General features: G+C 39.2%; 2 protein-coding genes across 2 annotated transcripts in view; one reads left to right on the plus strand and one right to left on the minus strand.

Annotated features, from left to right (window-relative positions):
* The window catches only part of CMSS1 (cms1 ribosomal small subunit homolog (yeast)), a 397,344-nt gene that overhangs the window by 274,546 nt on the left and 109,356 nt on the right, over positions 1-13,442 (minus strand). The gene's annotated exons all lie outside the window — the stretch shown is intronic.
* Positions 1-13,442, plus strand: part of FILIP1L (filamin A interacting protein 1-like) — a 310,971-nt gene that overhangs the window by 203,659 nt on the left and 93,870 nt on the right. The window contains exons 2-3 of the mRNA XM_011999904.1: positions 8,515-8,776; positions 9,519-9,692. Of these exons, the coding sequence (XP_011855294.1) occupies positions 8,525-8,776; positions 9,519-9,692 (426 nt within the window). The 5' untranslated portion in view covers positions 8,515-8,524. The remainder of the gene's footprint in view (positions 1-8,514; positions 8,777-9,518; positions 9,693-13,442) is intronic.

The following is a 13,442-nucleotide window of genomic DNA, read 5'->3' on the forward strand; positions in this document are numbered from 1 at the left end:
AATGGATAGAGAAACTGAGTGTTTCATTTGGAATAAAGAAGAATAGAGTCCTTTTGGTTAAAGGACTACACTGTGGCAAGAAGAGTAGCTTGGCTTGCTTTAGCTCTGGAGGTAGAACCAGGATACATGAACCAAAGTTCCTGGGAGCTGGATTTCAGCTCACAACAAGGAAGCACTTTGGGACACTCCCAGGTATATAACAAGTGAGCAGGTGATGATGGAAAATACTGAGTGCCTGATACTCTGGGTGATGGATGAAATGACTACTGCACCACCTTCTGAAGCCCTTGATTTTCTCTCTGTGGCTTTGACTTTCTCTTAGGACTCAGAATCCTTGGGAATATGAACCTGAATCATACATCCCCACTTTCCAATCCCTTGTCTAAAGAATTGTCTATGCCCTACAAGGAAAAATATCACTAAGAAAATGTTTCAATGATTTTTACTGAAAATGGGAGAAAAAAGATCAAGGAGGCCTATTGCTAAATTAGGTTATCTTGTTGTCAATTTGTCTTTTTTTAGCCATCAGATAGCTTTACTGCAGCTGGCTGAGTTTAGTGTCTTCAAATGTGGGTGACTAGGGCAATAAAAGGAAACTTTTTTTTTTTTTTTGAAAGACCACATAAAATACCCAACAGGATTTTTTCCCCTAATCTGGCTATGTGAGCACAACCTGGCTGTTCTGCAACTAAGCACTATTAACATCTATTTATAGCCACTATTTTCATAGATGAATCACATTTACCATACGTCAGTTAATATTAAAGGGGCCAACCAGCTCTGCTGCGAACCCCATAATCTTAATACATCTCTTTCCATTCTCCTTTCAGGGAACTAAATCTTAGCTTAAAGGTTCTGTGTAAAGATAGGGGGAAATGCAAGTGCAAATGTAAAGACAACAGACAGTCTGCCCTCTAAACTCAGCAAAGTATGGGGTGTTAAATATATTCAAACTTAAAGCTTTGGATCACTCCCAGCTTTGTTCCTTGGCCAGGAGTGTCCTACAGTTAGCACAGACTCACTCTGTGTTACGCAGTCTTCTTGCCATCAAAACAAACAATTTATGTCTAAAATTTCCCCCTACACCAAGTTTAAACGACACTGCCTTAATAAAGTGTTACATGCTTAAAAACAGAACTAATGATGGTTAATGGTGCTGTCAATTTAAAAAAAAAGTAGTATAGTGCATACTCAGTTCATTTCATGCATGTGAGGGTGTCTGTGAGAGGGCTGGGGGTGAGGGATAGCAGATCAGGGTATTTATGGTCAAAAGTTTACAAAATTCAGTGAAATTGAATGGAGATTTCCAGTAAGTTACGTGGATCTAACATTTCTTCCCCACCCAGCATGAATGTGCGCGTGCACACACTCACACTCACACACACACTTCCTGAGATTTTTATAGCCACCAGTGCTGCCCTGAAATTGATATTAATTCATTTGTCTTTGCTATCTCTTATGAGAGTCTCCACGCTTAATTCACCTTTACCAACCCTCTTCCTACAGGGTTTTTTTTTTTTTTTCCATTTACTTCAGGCTAAAATTCTTTAAGATAAATAAGATAAATGAACTGAAGCGCTTAAAACAGTGTCTGGCATGTGGTAAGAGGTCTATACACAGCTACTTCAGTAGGTTCTCAGTACCCTTTTTCTAAATTTCTAGCCAGTGGTTCACAAATGAATCATCTTTACCATGAGGCAGCTCCTATTCAGAGCCAACCAGCTCTGCTGAGGACTGCACGATTCAATCACTCAAAAAATCCCTGCTGAGGTCCAACTCTGTAGGACATGGGGATACAGACATGAAAAACAGGGGCCCTGTGCTCACCAAATATTAATAATAAACCCATTAGCAAGTACCATTATCTCCATTTTACATTTAAAGGCTCACAGACGCCCAATGTTGGAGCTGTGATTTAAGAACAGTTTTATTTGATTCCACAATCTCATAGTCTTTCTATTAAGACATGTCTCCTGCCACTTCAAGATGATAGCAGTGGTTGAGAAAAGCACATGAAAACTTAAAAATAACTACGAATTCAAATATATAGGTTTTGCACATAAACAATATATGAAAACAGAGTAACTTTACTGAATAGACTCAAAGGCTAGGGGTTTGTGAATTTACGTTACTCACATTTTTGTGCAATTCTGGATACTCAGAATTCAACAAATTGGAGATTGGCCCAGATATGAAAATAAGGTAGGCCGGGCACAGTGGCTCATACCTGTAATCCCAGCACTTTGGGAGGCTGAGGTGGGTGGATCACCTGTGGTCAGGAGTTCGAGACCAGCCTGGCCAAGATGGTGAAACCCTGTCTCTACTAAAAACACAAAAAAATTAGCTGTATGGTGGCAGGTGCCTGTAATCCCAGCTACTTGGGAGGTTGAGGCAGGAAAATTGCTTGAACCCTGGAGACAGAGGTTGCAGTGAGCCAAGATCACGCCACTGCACTACAGCCTGGGTAACAAGAGCAAAAGTGTCGAAAGAAAGAAAAGAAAAAGAAAGAAAGAAAGAAAGAAAGAAAGAAAGAAAGAAAGAAGGAAGGAAGGAAGGAAGGAAGGAAGGAAAAAGAAAAGAAAAGAAAAGAAAAGAAAAAAGAAAAGAGCTAGTTAAAACAAAATTGTCTAGCACAGTACTTGACATAGTAGGGGCTTCATTTCATAAATGTTTGTTGAATAAATTAATGTTAAACCAGGATTTTTCCTTTACTATGTATACCTTTTTATAAGACCTAAGTAGATACAGCATAGTGATTTAGTAGGCTCTGAAGCCAGACTGCCTAAATTATGGCCTGACTCTGACTCTGCCACTTTTTAGCAGTATGACCTTTGGCAAGTTATTTAAAAAGGCTTCAAGCGGGCCGAGCGCAGGTGGCTCATGCCTGTAATCCCAGCACATTGGGAGGCTGAGGCAGGCGGATCATGAGGTCGAGATCGAGACCATCCTGGCCAACACCGTGAAACCCCGCCTCTAGTAAAAATATAAAAATTAGCTGGGTGTGGTGGCATGCGCCTGTAGTCCCAGCTACTCAGGAGGCTGAAGCAGGAGAATCCCTTGAACCTGGGAGGCGGAGGTTGCAGTGACATGAGATCGTACCACTGCATTCCAGCCTGGGCGACAGTGTGGGATCTGTCCCCCCCCCCAAAAAAAAAGGCTTCAAGCTTCAATTTCTTCCTCTGCAAAATGAGGTAATAAGAAATGTTTTTTGAGAGGATTAAATGAGTTAATCAAAGGAAGGCATTTAGGATGGGCTTGTATATGATCAGGAATGAATACATGCTAGCTATCATTATTATTATTATTTTCTTTCTCTAAATTGGAGTAGTTTTGCCTGGCTACCTCAATATCATATTAAATGACCAAGACCAAAAATGATTTCTTTTATTGAGGCTTTTCAATTACTTGATACAAGCAAAAATATCCTCTCGTCACATCCACAATTCTAAAACAAAAATGAGTAGGAAAATGAAGACTAAAAAGTATGTCTAAATAGCACCTAACTATGTAGAGTAATTTTTAATATACAACATTAATAAAGAATGATTTTTAAAATTTAACTTTTATAATAAGGAATGGGCTGGGGGGGCTGCTGGAGGAAGGTGATGAGTAGAATAGACCTTTATTTACATTTGGCCATTTCCTGTAAATAAATTAAGTAAATAATTACAAACTCTCTTCTAGTCCTCTTGTATGGACACATCCTTACCAAGATCCACCATGATTTCAACTAACTTAAGCCCAAGTAAAACTGACTAAAGGAACTACATAGGAAAACAAAGCAGGATCTACTTCTTACTGCCAACTGCACTGTATTTGTATCCATAGATACAAGACAACAGAGAATCCCAGAATTCTAAAGCGGGAAATCCCGGGACTTCAAAGATCTTCTAGTCTCAGGTCCTAACCCTGCTGTCAGGGGAATCCATTAGCGGGTGAGGAACAGGGTAGAGGTCAAGGGAAACAATCCTTGGTCCTTGTTCCAGCCTGAATGACCTCATGGGGCCAACCTATCCCAATATTCTCATTTTATAAGCAACAACACAGACCCTGGCTAATTAAAGGCAGAGCTGGGATCAGAGGCTGGGTTTCCTGATTCCCAGGCTACACTCCTGAAGGTCATCATTCTATGGTTATGACAGTCACAGATAACAACACATTAGGCTGTGTTAAACTGACAACTAAGCAGGTTTTCTTCCCTTGCAAACTCACCAGGTACTATATGTCAGCACTTTATAAAGAATAAAGCATCATTATTTGGTATACACAAAAGCAACTTTCCTTTTTTTTTTTTTTTGGTACCCTGAAAATCCCAAACCACTGTTGCTATTACAAAATTTTTCTTTACACTACTATGCACCCCTGGGCCAAGCACAGATGCATTAAAAATTTGCCAAGAGAAACAATGAAGTCACTGATAATACAAAGCATGAGAGTATCATGAAATTCATGTCTTTGTTTGCTTCCTCTAGATACTTAATTACTTCTCATTACTGATCATTTTGCGGTTACTGGCAGAGGGGCAAGGAAACTCCACCACTGTAAACATGAAGAGACATATGCTCCTCAGTAGACCAGAAGTCTGCACATGATGGGTCTGTTCACAAATCCAGTGTGAGCACCACTTCATTAATCAGTGAGAATGTTGATGCTACTATCCCCAGCCTCCAAAGACAATTGGTGGTCTCAGTAAAACTCTAATCTCTTTAAAAGAATAACAAACACAGTATAAAAATGTTTCAGGTCATTCCTTTTTTTACTACTTATGAATATCATCACTGGCAAATGATCTATGCTCTCCTGTCAGATTTCATCTAACCCACTTTAAGAGCGAGATGAGGAAGCTAGAATGTATATAGAGCTCCATTCAGTCTTCTGTTGTAGCTCAGGGCTGCCTTAAGCTAAAAGGGCACTACTTATGAACAATGTTCAGCAAATTACCCTGCTAAATAAAAGCTTACATTATCTTGGTATTCTGGAAGGGATATCCTAGATTAAGGTGATGAGGGCAGAGAAATTCTCATTGATTATCAGCAGGATACAAGTTGATTCTTATCAGTAGGCTATTGTTCCACACAGGACTGTGTGGGCAAGAGGAAAGCATAGGAATTCATCACGTAAAAATGAAAAAACAAAAATCAAACCCTGTGTACTTTCAGGAAATGAAAAGAAGTAAAGAACCAAATATATTTCGCTCCTCTTTTAAACTAGACTTTTATTAGATTTTCACAGAAATCTGAATCTGTGGGTGTGGCGAACTTTTTCAAAGATGGCTGCAGTTAATTCCTTCCATTCCTTTGCAATGTGGCCTTTTATCTTCTTCCATGTAGAGGTGGAATTTATTTCCTCAATCTTGAATCTGGGCTGACATTGTGACATTCTTTCACAAATGAGACGTTGGAGTTTCAACTCTCATGTTCTTGGAATGTTGTCCTGAGACCCCCATGTGGGGAGGATGAGAGTCTACATACGGCTGAGATGAGAGGACCCAGCTGAGGCTCTCCTAGTCCAACTAACCAACAGTCAGATACGTGGGAGCCCATCTTAGACCATCCACGCCCAGAATCGCTGTAAGAAAGCTGAAGCTGTGGAGTAACCCACAGAATTCTGAGCCATTGTTATTTAGCTTCCATCCAAGTTTTGGGGTTGTTTGTTAAACACTAAAATGTACCTGAGACAGTTGGGCACAAAGTAAAAGGAGCAAGCCAGTCACCCTAACGCATGCCCTTTATGTGTGGAGCACCAGGTGAGATACACCATGGCAGATGTGAATGAAGAATATATTTGTCTTAAAAATATAAGACAAAGGACATAGATGACCCTATCATTCATGTGTGAATATATCTATAAATAAAGCAGAATGTAATATTTACCTATATTAAATATATTTATGTAACAACCTTCCATTATTTCTATAGCCCAGAGTAAGGATATTCCTAGGTGTTCAAGAAAATACAATGGGGGTGGGGAAAGATCATTAGAAATCCTATTTATGTATAATTTTTCATTTTTTTCTTTTTTTGAATGCTTTTAGAGAGCACATAATATACTGTGGTAGTACATGAATATTTTTATAAATAAATAAATATACACACAATGAGGTTTCTCGCAATCTTATCTCTTACACATCCCCAACCTCCCATTCCTACACAAAAATATCCCTTCTATGCCTTTGCTTTTCTCCAATAAATGAGCCCTTCCCTGGCTACCTAGGGAAGAGCCAGTGACAACTACTGTCACACATCATTGTCCATCCATACTGTATTTGTAAAGAGTCTCTTCAGTAAGGCTATAGGCATTTTTCGGACAAGGTGTTTATACCAGTGTATATATGCATTTGTCTTAGGCAATACAGCATAATGGCATTATGGCATGATTCTTAAGAGTGTGAGTCCCTGAGCCAGGTTTCCTAGACTCAGATCCCAGTTTTGTCACTTACTAGCTATGCAACCTTCAGTAAGTTTCTCGTGCTTCCATTTGTTCATTGTAAAATGGAGATAGTAATATTCCTTACCTTACAGTGTTGTTGTGAGACTTGAATGAGCTAATACATGGAAAATGCTGAGAAGAATGCTTAGCACACATAGTAAGTGCTCCCTTACTTCCACATCAGGTCATTGGACCTAAAGAGGGTCAATGTCTTTTTTTTTTTTGAGACAGAGTCTTACTCTGTCACCCAGGCTGGAGTGAAGGGCGCGATCCTGGATCAATGCAACCTCCGCCTCCTGCATTGAAGTGATTCCTGGGCCTCAGCCTCCTGAGTAGGTGGGATTACAGGCGTGTGCCACTACACTCAGCTAATTTTTTGTATTTTTAGTAGAGATGGGATTTCGCCACGTTGGCCAGGCTGGTCTTGAACTCCTGACCTCGGGTAATCTGCCCGCCTCAGTCTCCCAAAATGCTGGGATTACAGGCGTGAGCCATTGTGCCTGGCAATGGGTCAGTGTCTTAATTAAGTTCCACAGCTGATTTGTGACAGAATTCTTATCACCTAACACAAGGGGAAAAAATGTGCAAGAATGTTTGAAATAGCATTTTTTTGAATACTGAAAAAAAAAGTATTCAAAAACAGTAAAATGAACAAGTAAATGATGTACTATATAATGAAATACTCTTACAGCAATCAAAATACATAAACTACAGTAAAATGGAACAAGGAAGAATCTCAAAAATATAATCTAGGATGAAAAAGCAAGTTTTAGAAAGATACATTCAATATGCTGTTTACAAATAAGGTTTGAAAACATGCAATACACTATACATTGTTCAGCAATATATACACGCTTTTAAAAAGTATGAAACATGCAGGGGGATGATAAATACCAAATTCAAGAGTACATGGTTACTTCTGGAGTGGGAAGGGAGGAGAATGGGTTTCAGAAGAGATACATACGTTATAATACATCTATAATACAGTACTTAAAAACTGTTTTCTAATATATAGTAAATTATTAAAATTTTATAAATTTATGTGGTAGCATGTAGCAGTTCGTTATAGTTTCTACACTTTTCTGGACACGTGAGTTTTTCAGATTTTTAAAGAAATACTACAAACTAAAAGGAAGGTACTGGCGATGGTGAAAGTTTCATGATTTGTAGGGACAAAGAGTAAAATTAATAATCTGCTTATATGCCACAGAGTCAATTATAAGTTCAACTGATATTTTCTCTTCTAGTTAGAAACCTCAACAGTGGAAGAATTTTTCTTCCTATTATAAATTCATTTGGATGATTATATAATCAGATGCGGAGCTAATGTGTCCTTTAAATATTAATTTATTTTATATTGTTTCCAGAATGGCCAACTACATTAGGTAGCAGTGTCTCTGCTTTGAAGATGAGGGTACTAATATAAGCACTTAGCTTACCCAAGGATAGATCTAGAATTTTAGAAGAATGTCAGGAATACAGGAATACAGCCAGGGACCAAGCCTTCATTCCTTTAATACTAGACTTGGCCTTCAAAACAAAGTAACGCAGTAATTCTGTAGCAGTAATCCTGCCATTTCTGTCCTAATGCGCTTTTAAAGGCTAACAAATTTTAAAAACAAAACAAAAAACCCCATAAAAACCCCCAACAATTTTTAAAGGAAATACTATAAAGTAAATCTGAAGAAAGTCAGAAGAATTAGCAAAGTCACCATTTTACAATATTATAATTATGTTAAGTACATCTTAAGCAAGCACTTAGGCCATGGTTGGAGGTCTGACCTGGGTTCCGGAGGCGGAATGCTTGGGGGATGAAGTTCAAACACGGCCTGTTTACCCACAGACATAAGTGGCCTTAATCAAAGCAGAACACATTTTTTTAAATGTTTGCTTTAAAAGCAAAAGTGTAAATAAGACTGTGATTTATGAATCTGCTAATACCCTTCTCTGCTGTAGACATCAAAAAGATTGAGTTTGGGGCTGTGGTAAACATAACAAGAATGCACACTTGTTAAAGCAGTAATAGGTACTCTTATTAAAACTCCATTTCCATTAAGCGTTACAAATTGTCTTCCCTCCTTCCAGGCTTTACAGAATGCGTTCCAGAGGCAGTGACACCGAGGGCTCAACCCACAAGGAATTTCCAAGACATACTAAAGGCCACAGTTTCCAAGGGCCTCAAAACATGAAGCACAGACAGCAAGACAAAGACCCCCCCAGTGAGTCGGATGTCATAGTTCCATGTCCCAAGGCAGAGAAGCCACACAGTGGTAATGGCCACCAAGCAGAAGACCTATCAAGAGATGACCTGTTATTTCTCCTCAGCATTCTGGAGGGAGAACTGCAGGTCAGCTGGGTTGTAGTTATCCCCATCATGCTTCAAACAGAAGGCTGCTTGTGAATTTGGTGTTCCTGCTGCCTCAGAAATAGATATCTGTGGTTCATCTGTGGTTCATACGTGTGTGTACACAAAAGCAAAGCATAAGTACATATACAAAGAATTCTCCTCTGCCAACTCAAAGTGCAGTTAATCCCATCTAAAGGGGCTGTTACGATGACATGTGATTGGCGTACAGGTTGTGAAAGGTCACGCCCTCTGCCCATGCTGCTCAGAAGCTTCAGTGCACGTGCATGCATCAACAGCAACAATGCCAGATGACTTCGGGATTGGTTTAAGCAATAGGTGCTTTCGTACCCCAAGTGAACTGGCTCCTAGACTTGCCCTGGCATTATTAACCTACATGAAAATCTAAAAACAGCTGATACACATATAGGAGAATTTTACTTCCTACCCCCTGAAAATCCAAATGCTAGTACATTGACGGATATCATGATAGCTGCATCAAACACAATAAAAAAATGTAGTCCTCCAATGTTGTATAGTAATCACTTTTTAAAACATTGTGTTATTAGACTACAAGAAGGATGAAGGGATATAGTTTTGATACTTTTTACAGAAGTGTCAAAATGAAATATGATTCATTTATATTTGAAAGAGAAGAGAAAGCACTGCCAGTTATCACAAAAATCACTTGCTGAGACCGCTAGTAGAGACAGCAGGCTTTCTGAAATACTTTTTGTTCCTACAGGCTCGAGATGAGGTCATAGGCATTTTAAAGGCTGAAAAAATGGACCTGGCTTTGCTGGAAGCTCAGTATGGGTTTGTCACTCCAAAAAAGGTGTTAGAGGCTCTCCAGAGAGATGCTTTTCAAGCGAAATCTGCCCCTTGGCAGGAGGACATCTATGAGAAACCAATGAATGAGGTATGTACCACATCAGGGGTGTGTACCTGGGAGGCAGCCAAGCACTAGCCCTGCAGATGAGCACGATCTGTAACTCCTCTTTGATTCCTTACAGTTTTACTTTCTAACACACTTAAAGCCTACACAAAATAGAGAAATACAACAAGTTCAACAGGAAAGGTGAAAAGAATGAATCATAGACAGGATGCATCCACTAGGTTTGTTTCTTGAATTCAACAAAAATCTACCAAATGCCAGAGAATGCTCCCCCCTTCACGTGTGCAGACACACACACACACATACACACAACCACACACATGCACACACATACATGTGCACACACAAACAGACACACACACCCTCTGGGAACTTGCAGGGTACCCAGGCTGTAATAAAAAACAGATAAAGTTCAACCATAGAGGTTAATTTTTTGAAAATGCTGAGGTATTATGTCATAGAAATTTTGAGCATGAATGGAAATAATCTGAAGAACTGTCCAAGAAATAGAGGTTTTAAAAACATATATTTTAGATGAGTGCATACCTTCTTTTTCCTTCAAAGTTTAATGACAGCAAAGACCTTTCCCCCACCAAGAGTGCCTAGCAATTACAACCGCAAAGGTGGGCAGTCCCAACACGGCCACCACTGGGGAAAAGGCAGTACTGCTTGCTCTTTCACTTGCTGACATTCTGAAACCCTTTGGAATTATTATTTTATTCTTCTATTTTCCTCTGAGAACTTCATGGAAAATTTCATAATTTTTCATTTTTATAGAAAAGAAAGAACTAGGAACATGAGTTGAGGCTGGAGAGTGAAAGCAAGTTTCAGACAAATTTCCCTCAAATAAACTCAAATAAACTGGCAACCTACCTCAGGACTGACCTCTAATGTCCTTGCTATTCTCGTCTTTGGTGTCTCATGAGAGAAGAGACTACTGTCTTGCCAAATAGTGAAGGAGTTTGGTCATATGGATCTGCTTCTCTAAGGGGTGAGGATGAGACCACCCAAAGTCTGTTGACTTGCACTTTAATCCAAATTTTAAACAAAAGGAACCAGAGCTGCATTCAAGTGAATACTGTTAAAACTGTAAACTGGCTCCCAACATATTAACTATGAAACAGTGTCAGGCACAAATTCCCCAGCCCCTGTGAGCTCAAATGCAAATTAATGATCTCTGAACATAACCCTAACAAAACTCTACAAATGGCATAACCCCTCAACGCTTAAGTGTGAAATGAAACAGTTTGATTCCAAACTTATGTTGAAATCAGTGGAAAAAACTTTAATTACAAAATAATTCTATTGTGCACATGCAAAACTGGAAATATCCCCTTTCTACAAATGCTTGCAATCTTAGCTCTGTAATGTGCCCCTGAAAATGAACCATAATCTGGCCCTGCTTTACAAGTCCAAACTTTTTTGATTACTCCTCCAACAGACAGCCCTATACACATACATCTCTCACATTCCCACCTCCATAATTTGTCAATTTTCCTCTCTTTCCTCTACTTCCCCCTTATGGATTTCTCTTTCCTCAGCTATCAGTTTATGCAATTCCTTGAAGCCAAAATAACTCCACACACACAACTCAGTTGTCTATCCTTTTCTTCGGTCTAGGAAGTACTAGGTGAGAGGGGAATGCCTACAAAATAAACAGTAAAGGGGAATTCTGCCTAGGATTTTCCTAGATAGGGCTGAAGAAAATAAAGGGAGAGAGGGCAGTGTTCCCGCTAAGACCAGCTGTGACTGTACCCTAATTACATCAGAATAAGCATCTTGCATGCTAAAGTTATTCTTCTTTTGCATTCCCCCATCTTGAAGTGTTAACAGCCCCTTCACCGTCTTATTTTCCTCATAATGTTCTTTTTGAAAAATCTAAAAAATCTCAATCATGTCTAGGGTAAACTAGAGGTGATTTATCTAATTCTTAAGGCAAAATAATTTAGAAGAACAAACTGCTCTTAGTTACATGACACGACAGGAACACTGACTTAAGATGAAAAACTGGTGGAAGCCTGTGAGCTGGAACATGGCTGGGGCTGGGGCTAGGAGCAGAGGTGTGGTCAAGAGGGAGGGAAGAGTCAAGGACTCAGTCCACAAGAGTTTCGACTTCCTATTCCTTTCCAGCCTAGGGTTCTATAACAGAATTTACCTTAAAAAAATTAATAGCCTAAGGTATTCTTAGTTCTTCTAAAAAATATGTTACAGAAAATATGGGCCAGGCACGTGGCTCAGGCCTGTAATCCCAGCACTTTGGGAGGCTGAGGCAGGTGGATCACCTGTGGTTGGGAATTTGAGATCAGCCTGACCAACATGAAGAAAGCCCGTTTCTACTAAAAATACAAAATTATCCAGGCGTGGTGGCACATGCCTGGAATCCCACCTATTTGGGAGGCTGAGGCAGGAGAATCACTTGAACCCAGGAGGCGGAGATTGCGACAAGCCGAGATCACGCCACTGCACTTCAGCCTGGACAACAAGAGTGAAACACCGTCTCAAAAAAAAAAAAAAAAAAAATATATATATATATATATATATAAACAACATTTTGGATTTACCAAGGCACTATAATAAAAGAGTCTCAGTATTACTAGCATAACCTAGGGCAAATCTTAAAATACTTACTTTAAGCAATGGTATAATTAAACTTTTCAGTTTAATTTTATTCATCTAGTTAGTTAATATGCATTGAAAAGTTCATGTATAGGAAAAGTTTTGGTGAAAGAGGAAAAAAGGTTTCCAGGTGTTGGCATTGAAAAAGCAGTCTTGAAGCACCATGGTGAGTTCTAAGAATTGCCTGAAGTCCAGTGTGGCTGAAAGTTGGGTAGGATCGGTGGGAAGATATGGAGTGAAGATGGGGCCAAGGTGGCAGGAGGTTCAGATGGTGAAGGGTCTTTTGGCCTTGAACAGGAGAGTGAAGTCCCACTGGTGAAAAATCATGCTGTCAGTGATGAGGACAGACTGCAAGGAGGTGAGGCTAGAGGAAGGGAGACCACTTAAGGGGTCACAGAATAAATGAAGGGCACTGATTCCTTCTAGTCTTCCTTCCCGTTCCCTTCAAACAACCACCAACATATACAGGGAAAAAAAAACACAATGGAAAGAAAGAGTGGGTTAAATAAACCTTCTATTTTCTCTCTTTGGTTTGAATAAAGTTTAATATACATATCTTGACAATTACAACAAGCTTTCCAAGGAAATACTGTTTTTGGATTTAGAAAAGCCTCTTTTAGTAATTCATTTATGCTTTACTGAATACCTACTATAATTATTCATATATTAATTCTAAGGTCAATCTTGTGACAAATTAAATTGAATGTATTTTCTTAGTCAACTAATAACTTCCCTAAAGTAAAGCTGATCCTATCACTATTTCACTCTCAAATTGCAAAAGGAGTTGATTTGAATTTTCCTTACAATGGACTCTAATGTTTGGGCAACTGAAGATAAAATTTTCAGAGGGCTGCAGTGGTTGGAGACACACTTCCATGACAATCAATACAAGAGCCCCCCTCTCAGAAGATGCCTCTGCCAGCAGGCAATACAACATAGCAGTGTCAATTTCACAAAAGGACTGGCTACATTTATTAAAAATCATCAACAGCAGTGTGGCATAATCACGTATTTTGTGAATTTAAGCATTTAGAAGTCAGAGAGAAACGATTGGGTCCTATATGCTGGGACACCTCAGTTGTATTCTTTTTCTGAAATGATTAGGTCATTTTGTGCCCCAGATTTCTAGTCAAGTACATTTCTAGTCAAACACATGCT

The sequence above is a fragment of the Mandrillus leucophaeus genome, unplaced genomic scaffold, assembly GCF_000951045.1.
Source record: "Mandrillus leucophaeus isolate KB7577 unplaced genomic scaffold, Mleu.le_1.0 Scaffold608, whole genome shotgun sequence".
In the NCBI taxonomy this organism is placed as follows: Eukaryota; Metazoa; Chordata; class Mammalia; order Primates; family Cercopithecidae; genus Mandrillus; species Mandrillus leucophaeus.